Source organism: Zootoca vivipara, chromosome 13 (genome assembly GCF_963506605.1).
Source record: "Zootoca vivipara chromosome 13, rZooViv1.1, whole genome shotgun sequence".
NCBI classification, from domain to species: Eukaryota; Metazoa; Chordata; class Lepidosauria; order Squamata; family Lacertidae; genus Zootoca; species Zootoca vivipara.
In genome coordinates this window covers 14,446,846-14,463,077 of record NC_083288.1, presented here as the reverse complement: position 1 = coordinate 14,463,077, position 16,232 = coordinate 14,446,846, and the positions used below count along the sequence as shown (strand labels likewise).

At 44.8% G+C, this 16,232-nt stretch overlaps 1 protein-coding gene across 5 annotated transcripts in view; it reads right to left on the bottom strand.

Annotated features, from left to right (window-relative positions):
- The window catches only part of TLK2 (tousled like kinase 2), a 38,962-nt gene extending 26,578 nt beyond the window's left edge, over positions 1-12,384 (bottom strand). The window contains exons 1-6 of one of the 5 annotated variants that reach the window (XM_035134824.2): positions 12,054-12,384; positions 7,123-7,205; positions 2,967-3,038; positions 2,427-2,496; positions 508-551; positions 68-163 (exon numbers count right to left, since the gene is read on the bottom strand). In XM_035134824.2, coding sequence (XP_034990715.1) covers positions 68-163; positions 508-551; positions 2,427-2,496; positions 2,967-3,038; positions 7,123-7,203 — 363 coding nt within the window. In that variant the 5' untranslated portion in view covers positions 7,204-7,205; positions 12,054-12,384. Of the gene's footprint in view, positions 1-67; positions 164-507; positions 552-2,426; positions 2,497-2,966; positions 3,039-5,110; positions 5,188-7,122; positions 7,207-11,832; positions 11,881-11,906; positions 11,929-12,053 lie in introns of those variants that run through there. The other 4 variants (XM_035134821.2, XM_035134823.2, XM_035134822.2 and 1 more) reach the window with 4 other exon arrangements.
- Positions 12,385-16,232: the final 3,848 nt, after the last annotated feature.

Below are 16,232 nucleotides of genomic sequence, written 5' to 3'. Positions count from 1 at the left end.
TGATACCCTTTTCAGGGTGCCACATTACTCAAAAAAACCCACATTCTGTCCCTTCAAGAATACTTACAGGTAAAGGATTTGATAAGGAATGCTGTGGCGATGATCGTGCAACAGGTGGCACGCTTCTTCCAGGACTTGTTCCTGGACCGCTTCCCCCAGCAAACTAAAATTTGGAGGGGACAAAAAAAAATAGACCAGTAAGCTCATGGGAACACTGTGAAAGTTTCACAGAGCAAAGCACACTGCACAGGTGCAAAGAAACTGGGGCACAGAAAACTATGCACACAAGGGAACAACCACAATTAAGATCTGGGGGTTTTTTTTGCCTTAAAACTATTTAAAAAATATAAAGAAGACAGTTCCCTAGAAAATTTAGCCATTTAACTGCAAGGGCCTCCCTCTCTTAGATGTTTACATATTATTTAGAAGAATCACTGTCTCTAACCAACATGGAAAGAATTTGCAAGGACATCGTTTTCTGAAAAGTTACATGTAAAACTGGCTTACCTCAAAATAATCACTAATTTTATGTCCCCTTGGAGTGACTTTGCCTGGAAGGGGAAAAACACAGGTGGTATTAAGCCTTCAAAATCAAAATACTCTCATGCTTGAGGGTTTAATTGTCTTGGTTTTGAGATAAGAAGGAAACTGGGTAGTACCAAAGATTATGGATGTGCCTGTTTATTACAGTGGTACCTCGCAAGACGAATGCCCTGTAATACGAATTTTTCGCAAGAAAATGGTGACTCACAGGACGAATTCGTTTTGCGAAAAATTCGTCTTGCGAATCACGGTTTCCCATAGGAATGCATTGAAATTTAATTAATGCGTTCCTATGGGCAAAAAAAGAAATTCGCAAGACGAATTTTTCGCAAAACAAATTGACTCGCGGAACGAATTAAATTTGTCTTGCAAGGCACCACTGTATAAAAGAATTTCCAGACTCAGCTATCCATGTGCTGTAGCATTGTGCTCCTCTTAACATGTAAGACTGTTGACGTTTTTTGTTGGGGGGGGGGGAGGATCCTGCACAGCTGGCTTCCTTCTTTAAGTGAGGATTGTGCATGTACTTTCCATGTAAATGACAGCTACATTTTAGGACAGGCATCCCCAAACTGCGGCCCCTCCAGATGTTTTGGCCTACAACTCCCATGATCCCTAGCTAACAGGACCAGTGGTCAGGGAAGATGGGAGTTGTAGGCCAAAACATCTGGACGGCCAAAATTTGGGGATGCCTGTTTTAGGAGGACTCCTTCCTCACACTTCAGATGGTGTGTGTCAGAGTGGTGGACTAGAATAGGAGCTTCTGTGTTGATGCAGAATAAATACCAATTAGGACCAACCTCTGAAATGACACAGTTCGGGGATGTTTACCAAGGACTATCTGAAATGCAACACTTATTCTCAAAGATTCTCTGTCCATCCCCCAAAAGCATGTTGGAGAAAAGGAGAAAGACGTGTGTGCATGTGAGCACACACAGAACAGCAAAAGGAGCAAGTGGCAACAGAGGTAGAACTGACAAGAGCTCAAAGGATGTGTGTGCATGAGTGCAAAGGTTCTTGGAAGTGGGACAGAAAAGAAATTGAGGATGGATGGGGGAAGGCACGGTCAGTGGCGGAGCTTCATGCTCTGGCACTGGGGGGGCGGAGAGCAGGCGGGGCGCGGCACCCAGCACAGGCGTGGAGGCAGCCATGATGGCACCCTGCCAGGATCGCGCTGCCAGGGGCGGTGTGCTCCCCCTGCACTTCTCTTCCTCCGCCAGTGGGCACGGTAGAAGTGGGTGGATAAGGAGCAACCATTATGGGGCCAGAGAAGGAAGTGTCATCAGTATGGGCCACAATTCCAGACTATGCAAAGATTGATCCATATGATTCTTGGGATTAGGTACTTCTGGATGCTCTTTGTCAACACCAAAAACGACCACTTAAGAGAGGAAGCATCAAAAAGGAATTTTTTTTTTACTCTTCCTCACAATTTAGGTCTACATTCTCCAATATACCAACTTCTGATGGATTCCTAAGGGCTATTTAAACTATTATTATTATTTTTACATGGAAGTACTTCGGTGCCTCAAGTTTTGTGAAAATCATGTGTGATAAGAGATGTGTGATCACTGCAAGTGACTATCTTTGCCAAGCAGCCATTGGAAAAACATGCCCAAATGTGGCATGTGCATGTAGTGAAACAGATGCAGGTGAACGTTGCAATAAGACTGCTGCAGGGCTAAAAATGTTTGTCCTATAATGCAGATGGCAAATTTTCCCTGAAGGGAAGGGTGCTGCTCAAAGCTCAAGATCATAACAAGTTGCCCTATACACCCTTGAGTCAGACTCAATGATATCAAGGGAAAATAGAATTCTCAAACAACCGTGCTCATTACTGAATGTTTGGAGATCCTAATTGGGGGGCCTAAAGCACAGCTTACCTTGGTTGGTCTCAAAGGATTCCCCTTTCCTCTTCCTGTTGCGCTGGTCATTCTGTTTTTTTTCTGGAGTCTTAAGGGGGAGAAAAGCAAATCCCAAATCAATTTCTGCAGATATCTCAGCATCAAAGCACACTAAGAAATTCAAAACGCCCTGGCAGACTTCTCAGTTTGTAAATACATAGGGTTATGTTTCCTCTCTTTAATACTTTTAAATGCAACCGTGGAACATGAAATCAGTGACCACTGCACCCCCACTAACAACAAGTATTACACCAAAAATGAATTATCTCCATTAAGGAAGACTGTAAGGCACTTGAGAGTTAAGATCACTGCCTTGCACCTTCCCGAGGGCTAAATTGTTCGAGTTTTGTTTTGTTGAGGCTACTGTATTTGCATAGCAGGGAATTAGAGAGTCCAAAAGGTGGCCTATTTTCTCCTGCTGGAATGGAACCCTGACTATTTTCACATAGTTGACAGTAATCAGGTAACTTCTGGTTTGACCCCAGGACAGGCTTTCCAGTAAACACCAGGTTCACTTACTTCCAGCTCCTTGTCACTTAGTGAGCCCACACTGCACAAACTCTGATTAGAAGATTCACTGTTCAGGGGCCCCTGGTGAAATAGACAAAAAAGCAAAAGTATACTTAAATATGCTGAAGATTGTTATAACCCCACAGAAAAGCATAACACACACACACACACACACACACACACACACACACACACGGACTTGTTGCGTCCCTTTTCAATGCAATGAAGTGTCTACAAATGAGAAATTAAAGTAATCGTCTCTTTCTTTGGTGCATTTACAAAATCTCAATTCTGATGCCGGACAGCACAGTGCCAAAACCTATCACAGATAATTCTGTTGGTGCTAACTAGCTCCTGGTTTCTTTGCATGTGTGGATGCAAAAAGTATTTCCAGGGTACCTACCACCTGAACCGAAGACTATAAGCCAGGGGTCAGCAAACTTTTTCAGCAGGCAGCTGGTCCACTGTCCCTCAGACCTTGTGGGGGGCTGGACTATATATTCCTATGCCCCACAAATAACCCAGAGGTGCATTTTAAATAAAAGGGCACATTCTACTCATGTAAAAACACGCTGATTCCCTGTCTGTCTGCGGGGCAGATTTAGAAGGCGATTGGGCTGGATCCGGCCCCCGGGCTTTAGTTTGCCTCCCTATGGTATAAGCTTAGGATGAAACAAAAGTTGCATTTACTTGGTTAAACCTGTAAAAACTGATGTAAAAGCACTGGTGACACAAGACACTTGCATCCTGACATTATGTTGGGCACCACTGCCATCTGTTCCTCGTGGGGAAGGGTGTTATTTATTTAAACAGATTTCTTGCCCACCCTTTACTACAAGATTGCAGGATGGGTTACAACCATGCAATAATTATACGATATTAAAATAAAAAAATAAAATCATTTAAAAGGAAAAGATCAAACAGTACACCAAACAGGAAGGTGGCATGCCTATTATATCTATGTTGAGAATAGAGATGCAAAAATTGAAGGACCCTGCAGTGGTCCTGGGAAAACGAAAAACCTTAATCTCTGGGTAGCCATCAGAGTATAAATACCTATGTCTCCCATTACCAACAGGAGTCTCAAGCAACAGGAATATTCTCGCCTAAGTGCCAATTCCTATCTTTATATACAAGGAAGAATTGTCTACAATTACGCAACAAACTGTAGAACTGCACCAGATGCCCAAGCACTGAATAAAAATGTCCTTCTGGTTGCAGAAAAACACACATGAATATTTTGGCCTTAAATTCTACTCAGGTGTCTTGACTATGTTATGGTACTTCAGATGTAAGATGAGGGCCTCACATAACTAACAAAAAAATTCTTGCAGATTAATACACCAGGGAAAAGGCTAGGCTCAACAAATAGGGCTAGTTCTCCCTAAGTTCCCTTTCAGTTCACACATAAAAGCTTATCTCACCAACCATATCCTATTCATTCAAAAAAGTCTTCAAAAGATGGTGGACTTATCTGTCTTTTAACAACAATTTGTGTATTTTTAATAACATGAAGTTTTCCCATAATACCTTTGTAATGCCTGTGGGAATGTTTTACATTTGGGAGTCTCAGATGGAACTGGCTGGCAAATTTAATTGTTAAAGTAAGATTAATGTTGACATGCAAGTCAGTGCACAGACTAAAAGCAGAAGATTTACAAAGACAGACTTGAGAGACTATACACATGAACCAGCAGCAATGAGATCTTTGAAAGAAAGTGGGGGATTTAGTACATCATATTTCCCTTGAAGAAGTTTAGAATAACTACATAAAGGAACATGAAGCTCCAAAACACACACAGTGGCTAGGTTGATTTCTGTTAAGTACAACATTTGCTAGTGATGCTCACCTGGTGGCATCATTAACACCCTTCCAGCTCCAGGTAAAATCTCTCTACTCCCAGCTACTTGGCAAATAAGGATGATACTGCTGTCTATTGATGGTACGGTTTTTGCTGATGCTCTGTTGGATTTGTTTGTATTGTATGGTTTTTACTGCAATGCACTGCTCTTTTTCTGATTTTATGCTTTGCATTTTGCTTTCTCATTTTGTAAATTGCTTGGAGACTTTTTATTGTCAAGCAACTAATAAGTTGAAATATTAACAACAAAATGTATACACCATTATTATTAATAAAATACCAAAGTAGTACCATTTTAGCCATCTTGGGAATTGGAATCTTTTTCTTTCTTTCTTTGAAGTGGAGCAACCTGGACCTCAAAATTAGACCTAAAATTAAGATAAGAAACTGTCCCTCAAAGAGGCAAGGAGGCGTTGCCAATTCCACCTTCATTGCAGTCGTGTGAACCAAAACTGCATGACAACACTGATTGTCCCCCAATTCCCAGCTGTTTTCTTTTTCTTTTGGATTGGGGGTGTCTCATTTTATTAATTCCCCAAATGTTTTCACTAAGAAAGCCCAAGACGCAAGCTTAAAAAAAAAACTTCTTGAAATACTGCACAGCCAAATGATAAGCTCATGACAAGATTTAATGGATCAAAAATGAATACGCTAAACTTGGCTGCACATAAAATCAAACTTAATGAAACCCAAAGCGAGTGATGACAGTTCCAAATCAAATACGGTCTACGAAAACTTTGTTTCAACAATCCTCCCATCCAGGCGTAGGCAAACTCATCCCTCCATATGTTTTGAGACTACAACTCCCATCATCCCTAGCTATCAGGACCAGTGGTCAGGGATGATGGGAACTGTAGTCTCAAAACATCTGGAGGGCCGAGTTTGCCTATGCCTGCTCCAGTCTATTATTGGCAGGCTAGCAACATGTCTGTGATGGGAACTATGTACCACAGACTTATTTGCTACCTGCCTAGGGTGAGCAGCAGCTGTCATGGATAAGCACACAGATAGCAAGGGGTTGCATTCAAGTAAATCCTACTCAGATTAGCCCCACGGATATCAATGAATCTAATTTAGTTATGACTCACCTTTCACCCACACTTGCATTTATATAATCTGTATGCTTTTGAATTATGGTGCTGGAGGAGACTCTTGAGAGTCCCATGGACTGCAAGAAGATCAAACCTATCCATTCTAAAGGAAATCAGCCCTGAGTCCTCACTGGATGGACAGTTCCTGAAGCTGAGGCTCCAATACTTTGGACACCTCATGAGAAGAGAAGACTCCCTGGAAAAGACCCTGATGCTGGGAAAGATTGAGGGCACAAGGAGAAGGGGAAGACAGAGGACGAGATGGTTGGACAGTGTTCTCGAAGCTACGAATATGAGTCTGACCAAACTGCGGGAGGCAGTGGAAGACCAGAGTGCCTGGCGTGTTCTGGTCCATGGTCCATGGGGTCACGAAGAGTCAGACATGACTAAACAACTAAACAACAACAAATCTGTATCTAATGTAAGAATTTAGAACTATGAAGAACTGGTGCCAGTTTACCTTTTATTTTGTTGTTGCCTCTTCCTTTTATTTTGTATTGCATTATACTATAAGACTAAGAGCAGGGGTTGTAGTTTTTGAATCTTTCTGAAGCACCTATAAAACCTAAGGCACTTAAAAAACCAATTATAGTTGTTATTGTCGCTGAGGGCTACAAACTGTTTTTCTAAGAATCCCAAGAATGTCAGGATCCCATATTTGCAACCAATTCAACATGCAACTCCATCCATAAAAATAAAATGGAGCACAGAGCAATTCAGTCTTGAACATTTAGTTTGGATGATGTTATGATATGCTAGTGAAAACAGAAGAAACCTGAGAGAACTGGAGATAGCTGGCGGAAGAGAATGCCATCAGCATTGATGTGGGATTTAAAATCAAGAATGAAAGAAGTTACCAAAAGCAGATACTTGATATTAGGACAGAAAAGAAACTTTAGTTATAGGAATGTCTAGCATTGTGTGAGTCAACTGATAAAAAACATTCAACTTCTCACTGCTCATATATTATGAACTTTTCACATCAACTCCAAAACAAGCTGCAGAGGTTATGAAACACGGGGTTATTTTCAAAGAATGTTTGATTCTGAACATTTAGAGGTCATACATACATTTTGCTTCAGCAATGTTCTCCATCCCCATCACGGCAAGCCAAAAGTTGACACTCTAGATTATTAGAAGTCCACCAAGCATCAAATGAAATGTTACTGAGTATGCACATGCTTTTGGTCAGTGAGCTGTGCTGATACCAACCTTTGCAACGCCAGCTCCAGTGAACCTGGCCTCCAACAGTTCCTGCCGTCGTGGGTCCAGGCTATGCAATTCTTCCATCATCTCTGCCAACAATGATAGACAACACAGTGTATAAGTATCCAATGCAGAAATAATTAAAGCTTGCCATTGTTGGGTTGAAGTCAAAACATGAATATAAGGAAACATTAATAGCATTAACCAATCAAACATAAAGGGGTATATGGTGATACAACACTGTTGTTTTAAATGGTGTCACTATAACCGGAACTGTGGGTAAGAGTTCTCCAATAAAATAATTCCCCGACATTGTTGGGTGGTTTCTTTGTGTATGAACTACTGGTAACTACTACTCTTCCCTTACTATGCACAAGTGAATGTGATTTAATTATCCTTCTCCACCTGGATCAGTTTGGATACCCAAAATTCCTTTCTCCCTCACCCTAGTAAATGTCTGTGGAACAAGCATTTTTAACATAATACAGTATCATTAGGAGAAACCACATAAGATCTTCAGGAATCAAGAAGCTGAGATTGTAAGGGAAAATGCGTAACAATTCACTACTCCTAAAAAGAGAAAAGGCAAATGCTAACATGCTGAGAATTGCTTCAGTCCCATATCACACATACAGGACTGGGTATGTTCATTTCTGAAGGACCTGTTTGACCCTAATATATTCCTCATTCTGAGAAACAAGTTGTTGCTATCCCATGCTTTCCTATGAAGAGCAAAAGAACACTGAGGATACTGCATTTGCAAATCACACACTGGCAGCTCAAAAGTACTGACAATCTCCCTTCATTAACCACATTTCACATCAAATCACTAATGGAGAACAGGACACGGGGCTGGACTTTCTATTCCATATACAGTCGTACCTTGGTTTTCGAACAGAATGCTCTCCAGGAGTCCGTTCAACTCCCAGAACCATTCGAAAACCAAGAAACAGCTTCCGATAATCGGAAGCCGCAGAAGCCATGCCGGACGTTTGGCTTCCAAAAATCGTTGGAAAACTGGAACACTCACTTCCGGTTTTCAATTGTTCAGAAGCCGAAACGTATGAGTTCCAAGGCGTTTGACAACCAACCTATGACTCTAAATATATTGGAACCCTATTTTCCTATGAATATTGTATCTTGGGAGATTCTGGTCCTTTATCAGTTTGGCACAATTCTTCAGTTTGCTGATGGGTTCTCCTCTGTTTTCATGTGAAGCCACTCTTAGTCACTTCCCTCTGAAGTTGGTTAACAATATCTGGTCCATTATAAACAATTAAACATCCACACAAACAATAAAGTCAAACAATGAAACAAATGTATTGTGTTTCAAAAAGTTCACTGTCAACCTAACTAGTAAATATAGCTAATAAAATATTTCATTCCCGTTTACGAAAGTCATGAGATAATACATATGCATTCGCAGACAAAACAGTCATTTCCTCAGTGCAGAGGTAGATCCTTGACCATGCATTCTTCCACCCTGCAATTTCTAGACCAACCCCTCAAAAGTTACGCTAAAAATACCACAGAAATGAAAACATTTATGGATAACAAAGGGAAAAGGTATATTTTCTTTTCAATTCCCTTTAACATCTTCCCAGACAAATTTACCATGAGCTTGACCCGTGAAGGGTACACAACCAAACACTAAAACAGAAAGAGAGGCCACAACATGGGTCAGATCATAGAACCGTAGCGTTGGAAGGGACCACGAGGGTCATCTAGTGCAACACCCCTGCAATTCAGGAATCTTTTGCCCAATACGGGGCTCAAACCCACGACCCTGAAATTAAAGGTCTCATGCTCTACCAACAGAACTATCATGTGTATAGCAAGAGTTCTTGGGAGTTCCTGAAACATTTCAGGCTGGCTCCGATGCAATACTAAACTATAATTAAAAAGAATCTATGTTTAATCTTAAATATGGTAAAAGGAAAAAACCCAACATCATGCCATAGTTTATATAGATGGCTTGTTTCCACAAAGCATAGTTAAAGTTAACCATAGTTTAGGGTTCATATACAATGCCAAAGCAGAAACTTCCAATCTGCTTTTTTGTGGTTGTGTAAAAGGATAGGAGGAGAAAAGTGCAAGCCCTGAAAGAGGCCAGGCCAGTTCCCCTAACCCTAGACTACCGGTAGGGTTCAGGTAGTGTTATATCCCCTAAACGGAGTAATTATTTAATAACTGATTGACAGAACAGTAGAAAAGCAAAGTGCACCTGACCCTATGACTCACACTTTTCCAAAGGCATTGTTTCCAGAACTATTTATTCACTTTCATTTCCCCAACTAAACATTAAAACACTGAATCACTCTGGACCTCTAGCACATGCTTAGAAGGAACATTCCTGAAGACCACCAATTCCCTTTAGAAAGAGGAAGGGTGGGAAACCAGCTACTGACTTCACATCAGTTGTTCTGTTTGCTCTCCATTTTTTCCCCATTATCACTTTTCTAGAAGACTGCAGCAGAAGAAAAAGCATCCAGCGGAATTTTAAAAAATCACTTGTCAGGGAGTTTTCAACAGCAGCCAGGATACTTAAAGGACTGCTTTCTCCTGCTCATTAAGATATTTTGGGGAGACTCTCTTCTGAATTCTGCCAACATCACAGTTGTGTTTGGCTGGGATACAGCTGCACCCAGATTTTGAAACTCCCTTCCCAGGGAACCTCATTTCCCCATCTCTCTTTAACATTTTATTTGCTATCTGTTTATCTGCTACCTCCTTTTAGCAGATAGTCTTGTTATCATGCTATCAACCACTGAAATTGTTTTAAATGGAAAGGCTAGTTACTGTATATATTTATAGCGAGGGTGTAGAACCTATGGCCTTCCAGATATTGTTGCACTACAACTTCCATCATCTCTAACTACCGTACTGGTATGCTGGCTAGGGCTGATGGACAACTCCACTGAAGTCCAACAACATATGGATGGCCACAGGTTCCCCATCTTTGACTTATAACAAATAAATAAGACAGCAATGCTGTAGTGTTGTGGTGATAGTCTGAAGAACATGTCAACAATGTGACCATATGGCTACACCCTTAGCCACACTTTACTTTGAAATATACATATCAGTGCAAGTGATGGGACATCCAAATTGGCTTATTTTTTTTTATCATAGTATCTATTAAAAGGAAGAAAATGGTTGCAATTGAGTATGCTTACAAACATTCCAAAATCCCCCAACAAGACTTCTAAAACAACTCAATAAGCTACAAAAAGAGCCAGCTGGGAAGATAATGAAGCATTCATAATGATTAAAAGCATTCAAGTTTAAAGCAGCCAAACAAAGGTGGGTTTGTCACCTTAGGGACCTCTGAACCCCTAAAGTGGGCGGGCATCCGAGAAAGGCATTTGTGCATGTTTTAAACAGACTTCTGATCACTTTCCCCTCAAGGCATGTTAAATTCCCTGAAGTGGGAATTGAGCATCTCTCAAGCATGTATGTGTGCGGAATGACGATAAAGCAAACAAACTGTTCAGTTTCATGGCATTATATGAAATGATAAACGAATACATAATGTCCCTCAATTGAGTGCCCCCCCGACTTCTATTTCTTCCTATTCCAGCGAACACATTTATTTCACTTTGTAACCTCCAATCCCGCTCGCTTTATCCTTGACTTCTCAAGAGATGGCCCTACAGCTTAGGACCCGAGACCACCACCTTGTTGGAATTTACAATACTGTAGTTAAAACAGGAGCCAATGACTCTCCCCACCCACTGCATAAGTGTTCTCCACCCAGGCAAGCATCCATCCCCTTACTCCAAGCCTACCCACTTGTACTTATGGGATGGGGACCACCTCTTTTACTCCAATGGGGAGTGACAGAACAGAACCCCTTGTTTAACCCCTGCTAACCCCCCTTTTATATTTATTTTTTTTAAAGCAGTAACAACCCCTATCCACACTTCCAGATGTGGCGACTCCCACCCGTGGGGGCCTGCCGTCCCCAGAGGCCGCTGACATCTCACTCTCCCCTTGACCGGAAAACAAAACAAATCCCCTCACAACTAGGCCCAAGGAGGCTCGGTACCTGAGACCTCTAGGCCCGGCAACCTATCCACCCACCTACCTACCCCACCGCGCCCCGTTCACTGACACGGGTGGGCGCGACCCTCTCCCAACCACGGGAGGTTACCAAGGCAACGGAGCCCCCACCCCACCCCCAGCACGCGAGAGGGAAGGAGGCTCTTCCGCCCCCCCCAACCGACCAGAACGTTCCCATAGCAACAGCCCGGGCGCGCTCGCCCCCCCCCCCACAGCTCGCCCTTATTTTAAGCCCCCACTGGGCTTGCAACTTCTAATTAGGCAACGTAGGCCAGTCTCGAGGCCTACACGAGAGAACGGCCACCACGCGCGTTACCTCTCCCTCCCCCCCAAAAAAACACACACACACGTCACCCCAATTAAAACCACCCCACAGTATTATGAGGGGGGTCTCCCCCCTCCCACACAGCCCATGTATGGGTCCATCCCCCCCACAACGTTACCATAGTAACCCGGGCCCCTTTCCCGAGGTTGGGACACGGGGGGGGGCGCACTCGCCCTTCCTCCGCGGCGTTGCTATAGCAACAGATAGGACGGGGGGAGGCGAGGCCTACACAGACTGTGGACCCCCTCCTCCAAAAAAAATATGTCACCAAGCGTAACGACAACGGAGCTGGGGGTGAAGGAGAAGTCCCAGCTGCAAGGCCTACCTACCCCTCCCTCGGAAAGCGCCGCCGCCGCAGCTACGGAGGGACGCGCACCTCTTCCCCGACCCTCCTTAGGCCTACCAGGGGAAGGCCGGCCTGTTCGCCTGGTCTCCCGCTCGCCTGCCGGCCCCGGCCTAGATGGAAGGCCGGCGGGGGAGAAGCGAGCCTCTCTCTTCCCGCAGCGCCCGTCCGAGACCAGGGATGCCCGGGACGCGCGGTCTCTCTCACCTCTGGCGGCGGCTCGGCTGGGCTTCGCTCCTGGTTGCAGGGCCCTTTTTTGCCCCAAGGAGAAGACGGGGAGATGGAGAAGGAGGGATCACCGGAGGAAGGTGGCCGTGGGAGAGAGCAACTGCTCCTCCTGCGCCCTCTCGGCGGAGACCGAGAAGGGAGAGAAGCGAGCAGGCAGGCCGTAAAATCCCCGGCCTCGCGTAGGCTCCCCGCCCGGCAAAGGTAGCCTCGTTCCCGAGAGGGTTGGGGCTCTCCACCTCCTCCTCCTCTTTTTCCCCCGAGGAAGGGATTAGGGATGGGTGGGTGGGAAGGGGGGGCGTTTACCCCAAAAAATGCTATTCAGGTGGGGGGGGGGTTGGTTGCAAGTTGCGATCAATGGGGGCGGGGCAGCCCCCCACATTTCACTTTTTCTCCCCCCCCCCAGCTCTCGCCTATACACCCCTTTCTCCCCCCGCCCCCTTTACTTAGGCTTTTTTTTTTAAGCCCAGCCCCCGGATCGATTGGTGCAAGGAGAAGAGGTGTGTGTGGGGGAACCACTTGTGAAAGCACGTGTTGTCTCGCGAGATTTGCACGGGTGGGAGGTTGGTGTGCGGGTGCGCGAGGTGGGGCGGTGGGGGGGGGGGTTGAGTCGGTGGTGGTGAGAAAAAGGTTGGGGGGAGGGGAGAGGTCAGTGCAAGGAGGTGCTAAAAACCTCGGGGTGGGGCGATGGGAGGGCCCGGGTTGCATTGCATTGCATGTGGCTTTTAAAATTGTATTTAACCGTGCCTTGTTTGCGGGCACGAGGTTTTAAGCGGGGCTTTTGCCAAAGGCGGATGGACACCCCCCCCCCCGAGGGGGATTGTTGCAGAATCCAGGTGTCCGGCCTTACAGGTGGAAAAAATTGCTGAGTCAGAGCTTTCATCAAGAGCGGGTGCTGGGGGGGGGTCATGGCATGGAGACTTCTTGTCTTCTTGGGGGTCGCAGCAAAACGACCATATACTGGGCGAGGGGGTGGTGGGGTACACACAGAGGAAGGTGTTTCCCCTGTAACTCCAGGGGGGGCGTGGCCGCCTTTGTTAGGGACTTAAGGTAGGTGGGTATTTTCTGCATTGTGGTCAGGTGCAGTAGGTGGGTTGGTCTCCAAAGAGTTCGGGGCTCTTTGTCTTGGGGTGTTACAGAAGGGCAGGGGGGGCTCTTGTGCTTCGGAAGCTTCAAGGCTATATACAGTTCAACCCGAGTTTTTTCATCAGTGCCATTGTGGGAGGAAGTGAAGGATGCTGAAGTGTTATTTGTGAGCATGTGGGGGGATTTCATGATCCGGAGGAGAGAATGAGTGTACAAAAGGCATGAGGTGGTTAGTAGTTCACAACAGTCCTATACATGACGTATCTCAAAAGCCGATCAATGGAGGTTGCTCCCAGGTCAGTGGGTACAGGATTAGTTGGGAGATGGGTGGATGTTTTGCCTTGGCAAGTGGCAGGGAAAGGTGGAGGTATTGGGGGTCAAGTGAACCTTGGCAAGTGGGGTGAGGACAGGTGGAGGAAAGAAAGGCATCATGGGGAAAAAACCAGGTTGAATCACAAACAGGCATGTGGAGGTGCTGGGGTATATTTCAAAGGACAAGGATTTTTGTGTGTGGCTTCTTCATTTGCCGGATCCAAGAGAAAGCCCAACAATGTAAGACAAGGTTAAGTTGTGGGATTCAGATACAATTGTGGAACGGTGGCTTGTTTAAAGCTATTGCTTAGCTAATGCAGGGGTGGGGAATGCCCAGTCCTCCCCATTTAGCCTAAGAGCCATACGGGCCAAGCCACACCCAGGTTGGGTATTTCCCAGCACCAATCCAAGATTGTGTCAAATAGTGAGCTTTCAATGGGGCTTCTGAAGACTCTGCAAGGGGGGGGGGGAAGGTCACCTGATGTCATTGCCCACCTGTCAAACTGCCCATCAGGGGTTAGGGAAGATGACAATCTGGTCCCTCAGGACAGAAAGGTTCCCACACCTGAGCTAATGGAGGGATTCACACAGTGCTAAGTATGTGTCATGGACTGGCTTGGATGCAGAGGAGTAGGAGAGACCAGCTGGGGAACCCCCAGGGGAAGAAGGCTGAGGCCTAGGGGATTGGTGGTGGGATGATGATGAGTGGCGAGAGGGAGAAGAGGCAACAGGGTTTAGTGAGCAGGAAGAGACTATGGCAGAGAGCAGTCCAGAACCAGTGGCAGAAGAGGTGGCTAGAGAGGAGGGAGAGGCAGAGATGAGGCAGGCTGCTGAAGAAGCCAGGGGGGTCTCCCCATCCTGCTGCGACTAGCTTCCCCTCTCCCCAGTCTACCAGAACATGCAGAGAAATGAAGACGGAGCAACGAGAGACAAGGAGCCCGAGATTGCTTGGGAAGGACCTGGGAAAGGAGACTTGGGGAGGTGGGGACCTCACAACTGACTCATCGGGGCAAGAACTACTGGGAAGAGTTGCTGTGCTCGCTAGGCCTGGTCTCTGAGCTTGTTTTGTTTCTTTGAATAAAGAGAGTTAACTTCACTGACACTGTGTGAGTTACTGCTGACCTGCTCATGGCACGCCCCCTGAGAGTAGGTGCAAGAACAGTCATCTCTAATGCAGACAGGAAGAGGGCACAAACGTTTCTCTTACTTTTCAGCTAACCATTGTTGCCCATTTGGGGTCACAATAAGCCACAGTATATTTGTGGAAGGGATGACTAGGTGAGCCTATGGTTTATCTCTTACCAGTTTCAAAATGTGAATATATTATACAGACCGTGGTGAATCTTTATAGTTGGCTTGAAAAAAGACAACTTCAAAGAATGGACTATGAAAATGGCTTCTTTAAACCATAATTAAAACTAGCCACAGTTTAGGGTTCAGACATAACACTAAAATGCTGTCAACAAACAACAGAAACATAATTTTCTCACAAACATGCCGAAATAAGAGAAGGGGGAGGATAGTTAACAAGTCAGTTATTCAGCTAGGATGACTCCCATAAAAGTAAACCATAGTTTATTCTGACATCTGACCCATGGTCACCTCGTTGAGAGGCAAGTGAGAAGGGCCCAAGCCTGAATCTTGTGTACAGAACAGCAAATCGTGTTTAAAGACGAACTCTTTAGTGGAACCTGCTCACAAAATTGTTCATTGGGGGTCAAGAAGCCAGCATTTGAAGCTGATGTTGGAAACCATAGTTTACACAAGCTGTGGTTTACTGTGTTGTCAGAATTCACGGAACCAAAGTTTGAGAAGTTCCCATCAAGTATTGGCTGTACTATGGAGACATGAGTGAATTTATGAAGTGTCCGAAGGAAATGGAAAGCAGATAAGCAGTTCAAAACTCTATTTTACCTGTTGTACAGCTGCAGGTGCAATCCAAAATTAGGGCTCTTAACTGGCCAGAATGATTTTTCATTATGGTTCCCCCCCTTCTTTTTCACAAGCAGGTGCTCAGAGAATCTGCTTGCATTTAAAAAACTAACTTCATTCCCCGTTATATGTGAATGCAGTAAACACTGGTTTGTTTAAGTTATGATTAGTGAATAAGCCAGGGTTTTAAACCACATTTCCATCTTACATGTTTGCAATAAGCAGTAGGCTAATATAGTTACTCCAAGTTCAGCCAGAATTGGAAGCTGTAGATAGATTAAAAGGCAGACACTTTTTACCTTGCCACCACGGCACAGAAGATTGGATCAATGTGCACACCTGAGGCTCATTCATGAAACCAACTTTGTCTCCCTCAGCCAATGGTCTCCAACTCACATAATCCCTGATCACTGGCTACGGCTGATGGGAGTCCAATATCTGGATGGCACAACATTGGCTGCCCCTGATGTACAGCGGTACCTCAGGTTACAGACTCCGCTAACCCAGAAACAGTACCTCAGGTTAAGAACTTTGCTTCAGGATGAGAACAGAAATTGTGCTTCAGCAGTGCGGCGGCAGTGGGATGCCCCATTAGCTAAACTGGTACCTCAGGTTAAGAACAGTTTCAGGTTAAGAACGGGCCTCCAGAATGAATTAAGTTCTTAACCTGGGGTACCACTGTAATGCTAAAGCATAGTTTCATATGCAAAATCTTTAAAAAGGTCCTTTTTAATTTTTTAAGCTTTTTTTCACAAGTCAGGTTCAGTTTTAGAGATTACACAGGCAGGCTTTAACATGTTTTAATAAAAAAATTCCTTCAGTAGCACCTTA